The sequence below is a fragment of the Centruroides sculpturatus genome, unplaced genomic scaffold (genome assembly GCF_000671375.1).
Source record: "Centruroides sculpturatus isolate CEXI.00-Female unplaced genomic scaffold, Cexi_2.0 scaffold1098, whole genome shotgun sequence".
Classification (NCBI taxonomy): Eukaryota; Metazoa; Arthropoda; class Arachnida; order Scorpiones; family Buthidae; genus Centruroides; species Centruroides sculpturatus.
In genome coordinates this window covers 216,779-232,714 of record NW_019385403.1, presented here as the reverse complement: position 1 = coordinate 232,714, position 15,936 = coordinate 216,779, and the positions used below count along the sequence as shown (strand labels likewise).

The 15,936-nt window shown below is 37.1% G+C and overlaps 1 protein-coding gene across 1 annotated transcript in view; it reads left to right on the top strand.

The window, feature by feature from the left end:
* Positions 1–15,936, top strand: part of LOC111638584 (transcriptional enhancer factor TEF-3-like) — a 40,034-nt gene that overhangs the window by 3,308 nt on the left and 20,790 nt on the right. Inside the window, exons 2-5 of the mRNA XM_023384313.1 lie at positions 4,732–5,016; positions 8,943–9,085; positions 9,802–10,026; positions 14,984–15,024. Of these exons, the coding sequence (XP_023240081.1) occupies positions 4,732–5,016; positions 8,943–9,085; positions 9,802–10,026; positions 14,984–15,024 (694 nt within the window). The remainder of the gene's footprint in view (positions 1–4,731; positions 5,017–8,942; positions 9,086–9,801; positions 10,027–14,983; positions 15,025–15,936) is intronic.

Below are 15,936 nucleotides of genomic sequence, written 5' to 3'. Positions count from 1 at the left end.
ACGTTGCCTGCCCTCCACTTCCGGCAGGAGCGCCCGAAACCGAACTGGGTGCGATTTACACTTTTTTTTTTGTGTCGGCTTCGAGCGGGAGGAGGGAAAAAACGTAACGAAAGCCAATTTCTAAGAAATCGCCCGCGGATTCGATACCACGAAACGTCTGTGTAGTCATAGCAACCGGTGGCTTAGGGGGTGTTCATCGGTTCCGACGGAAACTCCGACTCGTAAACACCGTTCGTAGCGTTCCTACGACAATTATTATCGTTTCGTGGGCTGTAGTTTAGTTAACGAAAGTGGACGCAATTAACCGTTATTTTACGCTCGATCGAGGAAGTAGGTCAGTGACGGGACTTAACGAAACAGACGAAGTTCGACCCTCCATATTTATAGTACGTCGTCTTAGTAACGCGGTCGCGCTTTTTTCTTTCTTTCTTTCTCGTCTTCTCCCTCCTCTCTTCGCACTATAAATATTACAGTCTCGACCTTAGTCGCTGTTGCCAAATCTAACGCCGCGTGCGAACCTCCATTTTGTTAATCTAGGTGGTTTGGAGCCCCGAAGGCCTTTCCCAAGAGCGTCGCCATTGGTCGACGCGACGGGGAGGAAAAAGAAACGCGTTCCGAAAATTGCCTGTGGCTCAATCCACTTGTATTGTTTCGCAGCGTTTTTTTCCTTTTTTGACGTCGGAAAGTCGCATTGGAATCGGACTTGGATGCGGGAATCGCGACTCGGCCCGATAAACATCAGCCATTAACCGGGTGACGTCATCGGCCGTTCGTGTACCTGGATGACGTAACCGGAACGGGCGGTGCTACGGACCGGGTCGCGCCGCGAGCTCGAAACGGCACGACGTCATCGCCACCTGTCGTAACGGTAAACGCCCGATTCGCCGAGTTTGAGCCCCTCCGCGACCTTCGACCCGGTGGGTGTTCCTTTGGACCACGATTTCCGCGGTCTTTTACCTTCCAATGTCGTCGTCCGTTTTTTTCCACTATTTAAACAATAACACTGGAGCGGTGACGTCGGACACGAGGTTTCCGCGAAACGGCGTCGGTTTAGAACCACGTGATCGTTTACCGAACCAAAAATAAACGCCCATTTTGATTGCTTCGCCGGCTATTTATAGTGACGCGCGCTGCCGATTGCGCCAATTAAGCCAAACTTCTCGTCGAAAAATGAACCCGTTCCGTCCGAAGATACAGACAAAAAAACTTCGCGACTCCCCCGCGATTTAAAAAAAAGGCGGCGGCCGAATTATACGCCCGGGCGGAGGGACGGGAGCAGTTTTTTGCGTCGTGACGTCACCGCCGTTGGTCAAAGGGGGACGAAGTTAGAAAGTAGTCTCGGAAAGTCGGGCCAGATCCGGGTAGTAAGGCGACCCTCTCCGATGACTGTCGTGACGTCAGCGGGATAGCTTGTTTTTTTCGGAGGTCGAGCTCCCGAGAGGGGGCAATGGTCACCCGAACGGGTGCGTTTCGCCCACGCGGCTTCTTCCTATCTCGCTGAAGAAGAGTTAACTTAAAGAAAGTAGTGGGAGGCGAAGACTTTTCTGGGAGGGAAAGACGGCGACGTCGGGTTCGTCTTGTCGATTTGTTTGCTCGGAAGATCGGACAGAAATAACGTCTTTGGTTCGATTTCCGTTCGTTTGTTCCCCTCGTAGACTTCCGGTTTTGCTCTTTTGTCCGCCCTTCTCGTTCTTACCCTCCCGTTTCCGGCCGGGACTTTCACTCGATCCTCTTTTAAATCGGGTTTGTAACCGGTTGTCGGAATGAACGAAGGAGCCACTACTACGAAGACGACGACCATTCGACCCCCCTATTATTATTATTATTATTGTCCCGAAGCCGGACGAAGGACGGCGACATTAGGAAAGAGGAGGTGGGCGAGATGGTCACCTCTCGACGAGTGGAAAGTTCGTCTTTGAACTTCGAACTGCGACCGTCGACCCACCGCCACGTAGTTTACCAGGAAAATTTGTCGAAAATTATCGTCACAAAGCGATTGTGTTTTAGTGTATCGTTACGTGTTTTGTAAACGGACGAGGTTTATTTGTAAACACGTATCGGTTTCGTCCCTGTTTTCGTAACAATAAACGAAGCTCGGATATAACAGAGACGAGTCTCGATTATTCGGCGGTTTTTAGGTATTGGAAGAGTTTCGAGAGGAACGACGTATCGAGCAAGATGCCCGGATTGGTTTCGAGCGAACGAAACGGACGAAAGTCGAAACAGAAAAATAATTGTTTTTAGACGAATTCGAAAAATCACGTTTAAGAAGAAAATCGTCGGGTGACGACGATAAAACCGGATCCAGATAGGCCTATTGATAAAACTCGGATTCATTGAGTCGGTACCACATCCTTCTACTTTAAGCAACTCAGCGTGACGTAATCGTATTTTTGTTTGTTGTTTTGTTTCGATACCGATAAAAAGAAAGAAAAAAAACCAGTCGGAAAAATATCCCTAGGCTAAAATCCGACCTGTCAATTTTAAGAATGCTCCAGAAATTAGAACAAAGAAGTTTGTCGATGCGAAATGTAATAGCGCATTATTTGTTATTTCCAGGTGCCATTCTCGATCAAATCGGATAACGGCCCGAACGAATGAGCACTCTGTCAGTTTTCAAACTGTGCTTAATCGAAGACTAAACATCGCATCGAACGGGGGCAACTTCGCTCGTATCTTAAGCCATTCGAATGGGAATTTCGGTTCCAATTTCGGGAATTTGGAAGGTTACGTCAAACAATGGGAACTGTCGATGTCGTAACCTAGTTTATCGTTTCGGATCCGTCGAATTTCTTGCGAGATCTTCGAATATTTTCAGTTGCTCAACTCCCAAAAACTACGAGGTATTGAGGGGGAAAGGTTTCGAAATTCGGGGATAGTCCCGTTTGTTTTTTTGCCACCGAGTCGGGCAGTAACTTTTGTATTTCGTATTACCCGGGGGATCGAATCCGGTAGATCGCGTCGTCCGCGCCGGTCGCCGCCCGATACGATAATTTCTCTACGGACGACAGGTGGGGCGCGATAAAATTACGGTCGACGACTGTATAATTTCGGCGGAGACAAGTTTATAAATTCGGGTCGCCGGTCACGCTCGGCTACCCCAATCACGTGATCACGCGCGGCTAAATATCCCTCTTTCGGCCGACTAATCCCCAGCTTCGCCGTTAACGACGACGCGCGCTTCCATTGTTTTGTCAGTCGTCTTCGGTCCCCCTAATGGTCGATTCTGTGGCACTTCCTCCCCCGGAGGAGGTGGTTATTATCTCGACATATAATTAATAACACAATGGGTTGGGTAAAACAATGGCGGAGATTTTTTTCGGGTCGGTCGTCAAAAAAATTCGTTTCCGAAACGGGATCGGGAGGGTGGACCAAGACGGTTATCAATCCGTTAGACGTTTTATATCGGTCGGAGATGACGCGTTCTTCCCTCGTTTCCTCCGGATAACGACTAAATTAGTCTATTCGATAAAAAAACTTAACCGCCATTTCCCGTGTGTGTTCCGTCGTCGGTTTCTAGGTTATCGTTACCGCGTTACGTTCGGTAATGCCGAGAATCTCGCGCCACTTTAGCCAGATTGAACCTTTCCTTCGTCTACTTCCACTTATTTTAATGGCAAACTCGAATTTTACAGTCCTTGCCATTCTTACACTCTATGAACTGGCGCGGTTCGACTTGGTGTTAACCGGGTGACCGTGGGGGTGGACGTCCTTCCGTACTTTACTCCGCGACGGCGCGCGTGTGGCTAAGGCAAATTTCCGATGTTTTTTTTTTTGGAAAATTTTAGGCACGTTACGTTAGACCAAACAGGAATGTTTGATGGTTACTAAACACGATTTGGCGATTGCGGAAATGTTGGAAGGTTTGGCGCCACGGGGAGCGAGAAAATTAGCGAACGTTTCAAATTTAACAAAGGTGTGAAATGGAGCGACCTCTGTAGGAGGAAAGGTAACTCGATTGTAGAATATAAAAATGGACCAACAAAGAAATCCGTCATTGTTTAAATTATTCGAGACTTTTAGATCTTCATAGGATAAATCCTAAGAGACTTGAAATGTGTCGGGCGGTTTTTCTTCTAAAACCGTTGAAATGTTTCGAATAAGAAGTGACACGAAGAAAAATAGAAAAAACTTATTTCTAACCCTTTATCTTTTCCGGAAACATTCTATAAAAACCTCACTCGCACTTTTTGGGATCTTCGTTAATAAAAGCTTTAGATAGGTGGAAGGGCGGAACGCGGTCAGTTCACCTTCTATAACAATGTGTATCAATGGTCTCTTTCTAGTAAAATAGAAACCGAGATCGGATATTTTCTCGACTTTAGGTAAATTAGGAAACCAAGAATTCGTGTTAAAAATGGATTAGTCGTCTTATTTCCGTTGGATTTAAGACATTATTTCGATACCGAAGTTCCCAATTCCTCGACTTTACACTCGACGATTCTCTCCCGAACACGTAGGAAGTGTAGTAAAGATGGCCTAAATGTTTCAGTCCGCAAGTTTACGTTCCTCGACAAACTTTAACGTCAAAGAATTTTGTCGACGGGACTGGCAAATATTCGCGTGTGGAAAACGCGCTGGTGGACGTCCAGCCTGGATGGCTCCGAACTTTCTGGTCGGGGATGTGGAAAGATGTCCGAAGCGTTCGGGATGGGACACAATTGGGATTTTCGAGTTGGGGGAAAGTCCGAGTTGTAGGTCGGGAGTCTTAAGACGTCCTTTGTCTTTCAGTGTGCGCTGTTCCCTTCTCGGCCGCCAAAATTTCGTCTCCGTGGAACTCCGCTCCGCCCCCGACGGGCCCCGCCGCGGGTGGTGCCGCCGTGCCGCCCCCACCCGAAGCCAACGGCTCGGAGGACAGCAACAGCAAAGACAGCACGGGCAAGGTGGACGTGTCCAACAATGACGCCGAAGGAGTTTGGAGTCCCGACATCGAACAGAGCTTTCAGGAGGCGCTGGCCATCTACCCGCCTTGCGGCAGGAGGAAGATCATCCTGTCCGACGAGGGAAAGATGTACGGTGAGTGACCCCCGTTTCTCTACTTTCTCTTTCAACCGAACGGACCATTCTCCTTTTCGGGAACTAAGACGCGGGCTTCTTACCGTGTCCAGAAGTTTAGGCCTACGTCGCTCCCTATCGGGACACACACCCACTCGACCGTCTCGCGTGATTCTCGTCGTCCCTCCGTAAATAAGTCAGAAAGAGGTTAAAGGTCGATATGGACGACAACGTCGGTCGATGGGAAACGTCCTTACGAGTGGTGACCGAATCCCAAAGCTGGTTTCGAGCACCGATTATTCTCTTATGACTAGACAAACGTAGAGTAACCCATTCCGATTATCTTTCTTTCACTACTTATTCTGTTTTCCAATTTTCTCCCATGTTTTTTGTATAGCCAAAATTCTTTTCTACGATATTACCGAAATGTTAATGTGGTGTATTATCCTTGTCGTTCAGTGCCGTAACTAACAGTTCGTTAACTAAATATTTTTGTTATAAAAATGACGTCACTACAAAACTTTCGTTCGTAAGTAAAAAAATTTCGTGGAAACATTCTCATATTGCCCGCATTGCCAGTAAGTAATGCATAATCTGCGGTGTGCCTAACGTACTTTCTCAGTTGCGTAGGCCTACTCGAATGACGTCGAGCACATGTACAGTACTGTACAGTACAAACAAGATCCTATCGCATTATATGAGCCCGTGTTCTTTATTTATTTTTTAGCAGTTTTATCATAAGGTAGCGTAGATTTGGGCTTGACTAACGATCGAATGGTGACTTTTAGAGATCAGAAAGCGGTGCTCGTTGCCCGCTTCTCTACGCGTAGATTTCTTCGGCGACACTTGCAACATAGGAACTTTTCTGTTCAATGCCCGGTATTTCTCGGAATTCAGACCGTCCCGTTTGACCTCCGAAATATAGAGAAAATGGAGTAGACATGGGTACGTCGAGTTCTCTAGACATCTGGCACCGTGGATCCAGCAACATAGGCTTTCGAAGTGTCGGACATGACAATTTTCGGGGAGAGCGATAGTTGCCGGAGATTAGAGATGATCTTCAGCGATTGGCTTCGGCAGATTAAACAGATAAAGCCCTAATCGATGATAATTTGGCAAGAAGAAAATCGAAGGGAAGCGCTAACAATTCGATACTGGCGCGATTTTTGAGCAGATATCGGCGTTTGTTTGTCGAGAGGATCGTTTTACCGCGAAAATATGGTTGTGAGAGTAAACGGATTGGTGGAAAGGACCAAATCCGTTTATCGGTTCTGGAAATTACGTCACACAATAGTCAGGAATATAGAGTTCCGGTCACGAGTACCGGCGAAATTCGTGTTTCGATAATAGGTCTACTTTATCGCTCGGAAAGATATATTTTCCGTATTACGTTCTTAAACGTAATCGAAAGGCAAATTTCCCGATATCGGAATCGCATTATCCGATACCTTAATGGCGGACGTTTCTTCGTCCGGGCGATTAATTCCTGTAGGAAATAAGATGGGCGAAAATTATTCGTCGATTCGTTATCCGACTTTTACAAGGAAAGATGCGATTGGTGCGAGAGACGGATGGAAATAGACGCGGTTCCTCCATCAGTTCCGTCAGAGAGTGACGTGTGAGAGAGGAGTATTACCCGTTATGGAAAACAGTCGACGCGTTTCGCACGGTTTGCTTCCCTCCCCGGCCGATCCGTTTCGAACCATGCGGAAGATTGGTTTTTAAGCGAGCGAAACGGAGACGTCGAGTATACTGTTATAATTTGGCGCGTACGCGACGATGCGCTGTTAATGGCTCCGGCTGCGCGCAGCTCGTTAAAACGTTTTGGATATAGTAGAAAGAAAGGTTAATCTTGTAAATGCGCGTAGCCTTGGCCGGACGGACCGGTAAGAGGGGAGGGGTGGCGAGAGAGAACCAGTCCCAGTCGAAGTGAATGAGATAAGATGCTGTTTCCTGTGTACCCGGAGGACCAGTTTGGCCCTGACCCGCCACAAAAGAGGGGGGCCCGTCCCACACGCGCACGCACAAGACCCACCTGTCGCTACGTTTCCTGTCGTCCGACGTCTGCTAAAATTTAATCGTTTCGCGAATTACGCGTTGACAACGGCGTTGTTACGAAGGAGGATCTTTTATTTTCGGATAGGCTTTCGAGAGGTTTATCGACGGCGATAAACCTTAGGAAGACGTTAAATTTATATTCGGCCGGAGTTTAATTAAAAAGAGCGTTTAATATCAATTAAAGAGGACGGTTTTGTGTCGAGTCGAACGGAGGAGGAGGGAAAAAAGCGATAGAGAAAGGAAGAAAAAAGTCGGTGGACGTGTAGGCGAGGGAAATAAACGGCTATAAATGGCCGGGCGGAGTGCGCAGGCGCGCAAAGTTGCCGAGAAACTCCGGCGGACCCCTCGAAGTAATGAAATAGATAGCAAATTCCAGAGATTCCATTCTGCAGCGTTGTCTGCTTTCGTGCTCGGCCTGGTATGAAACGTTAGGAGACGTTCGATCGCAATGAGCGAGACAGCTGGCTGGCTCACGTATACCCGTTGCTTTATATATTCCGGCCATAATTGAACATTCCTGACATAGTTTTGTCGTTCTGTGTGCAGCTCCTTTGTGTCCGTGAGGCCGTATGGCCAAAAGTCTAGGGATGGCGGTCGATTTGGTGATAACAATCACTTTTAGGTTTCTTTCCCGCCCGGTGTGGCTGGGAATTTGACTGCGGTACGGTCGAAATGGGAAGAGAGAGCACTTTTTCTTTATGTCTTTGCGTCGCCTTTCGCTATTTTTGTTTTCTTTCCTCTCGCCAGTTTTTTACTCTTCTCTTTAAATTTTTGGAGAGATTCCGATTCTCGGAACATCCGTCTGGAGAGGAAATTTGCTCTCCTTGCCGGCCGGGTTGTTTACTCGACGGAGTGTGCGGCCCGGAGTTTTCTTTTGATTTGGGAGGAACTGGCGAATGCCTCCGTGTCCGACCTATTCGGGCGTAATCTTACGTGGTTGGAGGAAATAAATTGATAAATATTTGCCTTCTCCTCTTTCTCCTTTTCTCCTTGGCCTGCTCCCTCTGTTCCTTCTGAAGAACTCTCTGGCATCCCGGTTTCTCTAGACTCTTTGTTTCTCTTCAAATTTGGTTCCATTGGGAGAGTTGACTGCTAACTGCACCATTGCCTATGATGTTTCCTGCATTTCCTTCTTAGATTTCTGTTAGCTGTCCAATTGGGCTCTGTAGCTGCTGTGGCCCTTTTACTTTCTGCTAGACTAGCATGCTACAAGCTACTTGGAAAAAATTGTATCCAGCTTTCTTCCCCTCCTCCTTCTCTACTTGCAGGCCTAATATACTTGTCAAAAAGACCATTGTGAAAACCATATTAAAAGACAGTCTTCCCAAATTTGGTCTTTTCCTGAGTGTCCGCATTGTGTTGGGACGTGTCGAGATTGATGTGGCCCGAGTCGCTGTTGGAAAGATGGATGTCCTAGGATGACGTCGTCTATATTGGAATTTTGCCTGGTCGGACAGCGAGTCGAGTCCTCTCCGAATTGACTTCTTGACTCTCTCCCTTAATTTAGATAAACAAAGTGAATGAATTTAATAAATAATGTCCACAATTTCCTTTGTGAACTATTTAAATTTGTTTTTTATAATTTGTTACTCCAAGTTGAAACAAATGAATAAAATATAACAAATGCTAGGAGGAAAAGATGCTCTGGAGTGTGATGTACCGTGTATAATATAATTAAGCTAATGATGCATGATGAGCAGTGAGTAATTGTCAGAAACATAAAGTAACAAAATCTGTAGGATCGGTTCTTAATATGTTGTTACTAAAATCTCACCTATCCATAATATCTGTTAAGTGCATTTTTTTTTCTAATGTACTATTAAATATTTTAAATAATTGATTTTAATTTAAAAAACATTTTATATTGACTAATTTTGTGTAATTTGTAGGTCGTAACGAGTTGATAGCACGGTACATAAAGCTGAGAACGGGCAAAACACGGACTCGGAAGCAAGTGTCTAGTCACATTCAGGTCCTTGCCCGTCGAAAATCTAGAGAGATACAAGCCAAATTAAAGGCAAGTGAAACTAAAGTAAATAAATTTATAAATTTTAAATTATGACAATATTTTTTAAAAAATTATAAATTTTTAGATAACGTATTATAGAGATAAATTATTTTTGTATGTGGGAATAGTCAGATGTTCTTCTAAACCCATATTACTGTGCATGCTACAAGTTGTCGTATGTGAGTAGCTTTAGTGTTATGTGGCTGAAATAACCATGACGTCTCTCTTCCTCTTTACATATTTGATTGAAATTAAATTTTTGAAAGCTTTGGATTTTTATTTTAACAAAAAAAACATACCATTGCCTCTTGATTATAATTTGTCTTAACGTTTTATTTAGTATCATTTAACATATCAGAATGAAGCTCTGCAAGTTAGCATGATCTGTTTTCCTTAACTAATCGATATTAATATTGTAATAAATTCATTGCTGTCATAGCTGTTATGTTAGCTAAGATTTCCTTTTAACTAATGACTACATTGAAAATGTAATCTTAAAATTCTAATATTAACAAAACGCCAAGGCAACTGTACACGTTAGCATCTAGACTTTTCTTTATTAGGTGTACAGTGTACATTTCCACATTTCTTTTTCCTGTTGTTTACTTTTAAAAGAATACAATCAAAAGGATGCATGAAGATGACATTCATATAATATGCAAAACTGGTGGCAATACCAGCTCCCCAATCAGAGACGCGCTGCCATCAATAGGTCCCGATCCTCTTTTTTTCCCTGGCAGGACCAGGCAGCGAAGGAGGCAGCTCTCCAGTCCATGTCCTCCATGTCGTCCGCTCAGATCGTCTCTTTGTTTTGCTCCCAGGACCAAGCAGCGAAGGAGAAGGCACTGCACTCCCTCACGTCCCTGACGTCCGCTCAGATAGTTTCGGCATCTACCATACAGAACAAAGCTGCTACAGCAGGACTGGCAACTTTAGTTCCCCCTGTCAGCTATCCTGGGGGACCGGTACGATTTTCTTTAATCAATCCACAATAAAATCTATTTATAATCATTAAAATTGTTTGCTCTATATCAAAAATAGTACAATTTTCAAAAATCAAATGTATGATTGGTCACACAGTTTTCAAAATTTCAAATCTAATTTTCATTACTGAAATCAAATTGACTATAAATATATAATTGTTGAAAAATTGATAAACATATTTCAAACATCACTGTGATTGCATAAATCACAATTGAAAATTGTCTTTATAACTTTTAATCATCATAGTTTTTTGTTTTGATAAAATTTAAATTAAAATGATTTGATAGAATAACTGCATTTGTAAAATATAGACTTTACCATTACAGTTATTACAATGTATCTTTCATCAAAATTAAGTTTCTGTCTAAAGGAGATAGTAAATTTTCAGAACTTCTTTTGATTAAATTTATTAAAACGTTTGATGATCAAGATTTATCTGAGAAACTTCAAAAACGAAACAATAAACTGCAAAGAAATTTCAAAAATTTAACTTCTTTCTAAAAATATCAAATTATCATATTAAGTTCAATCCATTAATAGTAATAATTTCATTTAATCCAAATAAAATATCAANTTTAGAAAATAATTTAAAAAACTGTGTTAAAAATTTAAAAAAAATAATTAGATTTTTTTTAAACTTTGTAGTTTTATGTGCATTCTTTGAAATTATAACTTTGAACATTTTATATTTATTCAGTATTAAGCCGTTTGCTGGTCAACCATATGCCATTCCACCGAAACCTCCCGTCACTGCCTCCATGACTGGTGTTGATCTCCTCAATCATCCTCCTTCTCAGACTTGGGACAATAAATCCATTGCGACGCAAAAACTCCGTCTCGTAGAATTTTCCGCTTTTATGGAACAGCAGAGGGATCCAGACAATGTACAAGTTGTTTGATCCTCTAAATATTTATTTTATTATTTGTAATAAAAATTACTCATTTTTTTTTTACAGTATCATAAACATCTGTTTGTCCACATAGGAGGTTTATCTGTTTTTACAGACCCACCCTTGGAAGTAAGTTCATTTAATTTCAGCTTAAAATTATTTTATTCTTAACTTTTATGTATTTTATTTTTATTTTCATTCTTAGGCAGTAGACATTAGGCAAATTTATGATAAGTTTCCTGAAAAGAAAGGTGGGCTTAAAGAATTGTATGATAAAGGACCACAAAATGCCTTCTTTTTGGTGAAATTTTGGGTAGATTTTTTATTTTGTTTTTTTTGAAATTTATTCTTTTTATCTTTTAATAAATTATTATTGATTTTAATTCAACCTACATCTTTTCAGGCTGACCTAAACACAAACATTCAAGATGAAACAGGTGCATTTTACGGCGTCACGAGCCAGTAAGTTATTAATAATTAGACATTATAGATTTTATTTTGATTTTATAGACTGTCATAGTTTTAAATATTTAAAATGATATGAAAGCACAATAAAATTCTTAACAATTATTCAAATTCTTATAAACTAGTTAACACATTTGATAACTTCAATTTGTAATTCTGTAATCAGAAATGTAACAAAATACACAAGCCTTAGAATATTTAAAAATCATTTTTATTAATAAAAAATGTTATTATTATTATTAAAGGATTTATTAAGACACTTTTAAAAACTAAAACTATTTCATAATTTTACCAATAAATCCAAATAAATGAATAACAGATGTATTTTGTAAGAAGCATGTGATTAAATATAAATAATAAGATCATCATTATATTTTCCATTATAATATTTTTATAATGATAAATATACCACATCTTTTACAAACAAATTTTCTACATAAAATGTGTTATTTGCACATAAAAAAATGAGATAAAATAAAACTCTGTTTAATGTAAAGTAACTAAAGTAAAATTATAATTTTCCAATGCAGTTATTAAAAAATAAGTATATTGTTAGTGGATTTTACAGAATATTATAATTTTGCTTATCTAAAATGGAAATTATTCAATTATCTCATTGATAATATCAATCATTAAATTGAAATCAGATTAGTAATTGAGAGAATTTTAGGAATAATTTTTAAGGATAGAACAAAAATAAAATTTCTAAAACTTTAACATTTAATGAAGATTTGAGCTATATAAAACTAATGTATACAATTTATTTTAAATCCTATTAAGTAAATTTGTATCAAATTCATTCTATTCAAATTTCAACAGTTCATGCTTATAAATGATTATAATGTGACAAGATGAATAGATTTTTACCATCAAAGTAATTAAGGATTGTATTTTCAAATTTATTAAATATTTTATTATAGCATATTGAATTTGATACTATAATTTGTGAAAAGCAATGCACTCTTTACTAATAAAATCTATTAGCTATATTTAAAAGATCTAAACAAATAAATAGCATTTTACACCATTTTTTTTTTTAATTTGAGTTTATCACTTATCACAAGATTTATGTACAACAAAATATATAAATTACAGATGCTTAGAAAGAAATCTGAGAAAAAATGAAGAAATTGTAGATATATCAGTAGTTTCAATGTAATTTATACTAGAAGCAAATCTTTAATGAGTAAAATATATTTTTAACAAGGATTATAAATTTGATTACAAATTAAGCAAATAACAACAGTTTTTAATAGTAATAACCAAGAAACAAAATAATTAATAGTAACTTTTTCTAATTATGAAAAATGTGGAATATATTTTATTCTGTTAAGGTTAATTTTTATGGATCTTCATCCTGTTGTCATCTGTTATATCTAAGTTAATGTAAAATATATCAATAATTGCAGCAGATATTAATGAATGTAGAAAATTGTGAATTTTCAGAGAGCTTCCAAAATATCTTTCATGATTATAAGAGATTATTCTCATATGTTCATATAAAAATATGTTTCTAATAATAATAATGCAAGTAATACAATATTATACTTGGTGAGATATTTATTGACTATATTTAAAACATAAGAATTGTATATGAAAATGCATTATAAACTGTTATTAGGTTTGTGCAATGAGGATTTTTTCCTTTGTATTTTTTAAATAAAAATATTGAGAGTCACAGATTATGAACAGATTCATTGCTACAATATAAAGACTGAACATTTGAATGCACTAGATAAACAAATTCTTTAATGAAAATGTTTGATTCAATTTAAGTATTGCTAACAGAAACTATTATAATACTCTGAGGACTAAACATTTCAGAATTGATGCTCTGTATCAGTTCTGTAACATTTTGTCACTAAATCATCTATTTATATAAAATTAAATCTATACATTAAGCACAAATTACTTTAAAATATTTGTCATTTGTGGCAATGCCTTTATTCCAATATGATACAGTTTGTTGGAATATTTTTGAAACAGCTCTTGTTTAACATAATGTTTCCCTAATAGTCTTCCTTGTTTCATTTTTATTTTTAAAATGGTTTCACCACAATTTTTACTTTTTATAATAAGAAAATGAGGATATTATACAGGGAGTGACAGAGCAGATACAAGGTCCTAGGTAAAACGACCATGCTGTAGTTTGTTAACACCTCTTCTAATGTAACTAGTTGATGACTAGATGTATTATTGTGTAATAATTTTCAGTCTTTATCCTCCCACTTATTTGGGTGTTTACTGTAGAAAGCATCTCTCAATTTACATGAAACTTTCATGTATTTTTTGTTACCTATAGAACATAATGGGATAAATAAATAATTTATAAATCCTTTTGTATCAAAAAAATACTCCAACAATTATTCATTTTAACTGATTCTTATGAAGTTTTTTGTATGTAATAAGTTCTTTGATTATATTTTTATTAATTTGGATTTGTTTTTATTCACTATTAAAATGTTAGATTTTACTATGATAGATTATTATTTTCTGTATTTTAAAATCTTTCTTGATGAAAAGTTATCATTTATTTTAACGATTTTAATTGCTTGAAATGTAGACTAATTTCTCATTGACAACCAAAATGCATTATAAACTGTTATTAGATTTGTGCAATGAGGATTTTCTTTTGTATCCTTTTGACCATTTGAAAATCAGAATAATCAGATTATTAGCATAATGTTCAAATTTATATAAGTATTATGTAACTGAAATATAATCTCATATTGGCAAAATATTAAAATTATACACAAGTAAAGATTTTATAAATTACATTTTATTTCAATTTGAATTTTTTTTCTTCATTAATAATGTGTGGCATTTAAATTAAGAAAATATAATTTAAATTTTTACTAATTTTATAATGCATTGATTTTAATTTGGGTAGTTTTTAAGTTCATAAAAGTTTATTCCTCTATAACACATTTATTTTGATGTTTATTTTAAAAGAAATTGTAGAATTTTTATACAACGACATTAATCTTCTTTATGTATTCTTGTTTTTTAATTATGAAAAAAGAGTAGATTAAAATCTAGTGGAGATTAAGTTGCTCCCAATAGAATTTAATGTTTGTTCTTAAAAACTTCTTATGATTTAAATTGTGTTTATATTATGAATAGATGTTATTGGATTTTTTGAAAAATATATATGATCTTATAAATTAGATCAATGTGAAGGTTGAATGCACTTGCTCCGATTAAGATATCAAATGGTAATCTGAGATTTATGAAATGAAATTACACTTCCAAAAAAGATATATACAAAGCATCCATTGTTTTCTAATTAATGTTAATGAATATGCCCTATTTTATGTCTCCAATTAATAAGTTTTGAGAATTATAAATATGTTATATTTATTAAATGCAATCACTGTTTTGTTTGAAAATGAATCAATATTTTTCCGGCTGACCGAAATACTTTCAACATCTTTTATATGTTAAATAGAGCAAATGTTTTTGTTTTAATGTTTATACTTACAAAACTTTAAAAAATTATTTATTAACTAATTAATTTGCATCATTAATTATGAATTACAATATATTAAATAGATGGTTCATTACTACTTTCTCTTTTGTATAGTTCTGGCAATCAACTATTGCACAACCTGGAACCTCTGAAGAGTAAGTAGTTTATTTATTCTATATCATGTAAGGTTTGAACTTTAATTAATATTTCAGAATTTTTAATTTGTTATCTTTTATAATAATTATCTCTTTAAAAGATATATAATATTTACTATTCATGTTTTTTTACATTTCGATTCAAACAAAGACCTTGAATAGTATTCAGAATTAGTAAAAATAAAAAGTTTAACATATCATATTTACATCTTCATTAAAACTTATTGAAATATACGCCATCAAAATAGAAAAAAACTTCAAAAAGAGTAATAAAAAAATTAATAAAGACTATCATTTCAATATTGTTTGAATTTAAAACTTAAAGTTGTTATTCATGTAAATGCTTTCTTATATTTCACTGAGTTAACATATAATGATTCTAATGAAGATATGAATGTAATATGAAACAGTATTTTTCCTTTTCTTTAAATAAATTATTTTCATGTTTATTTTGAATAAATAAAAAAAAATATATATATATATATATATATATATATTTGTATGCAGCAGGGGCGTGCCATGACATTTGATGATAGGGAAGCTGTGTTTTTGTAACAAGCTGACTTCCAGGGGCAATCAGTCAGTGATGGTCTAGGGTCCATTCATATTCGTTTGTTCGATAAGCCAGTAAAAACTGTAGACTTCTCTAAATGTATTTTTAATTAATAGATTATCTAACGCACTTAATAAATAAGCAAATTCAATATAATTAACTCCGTTATATTAGATTTAATAGATTCTCTACACCCTCTAAATGCCAATTCCCGCTTCGATAACATCTACTAATTAAAATATAATGTATCTATTAGCCGTAACTATCTCGTTATAATTTTCAATATTTATTTTATATTGTGTACTAATGTTAAATTCTATTCTATTTTGATTTCCAAATTGCTTCAATTTTACGAAAGA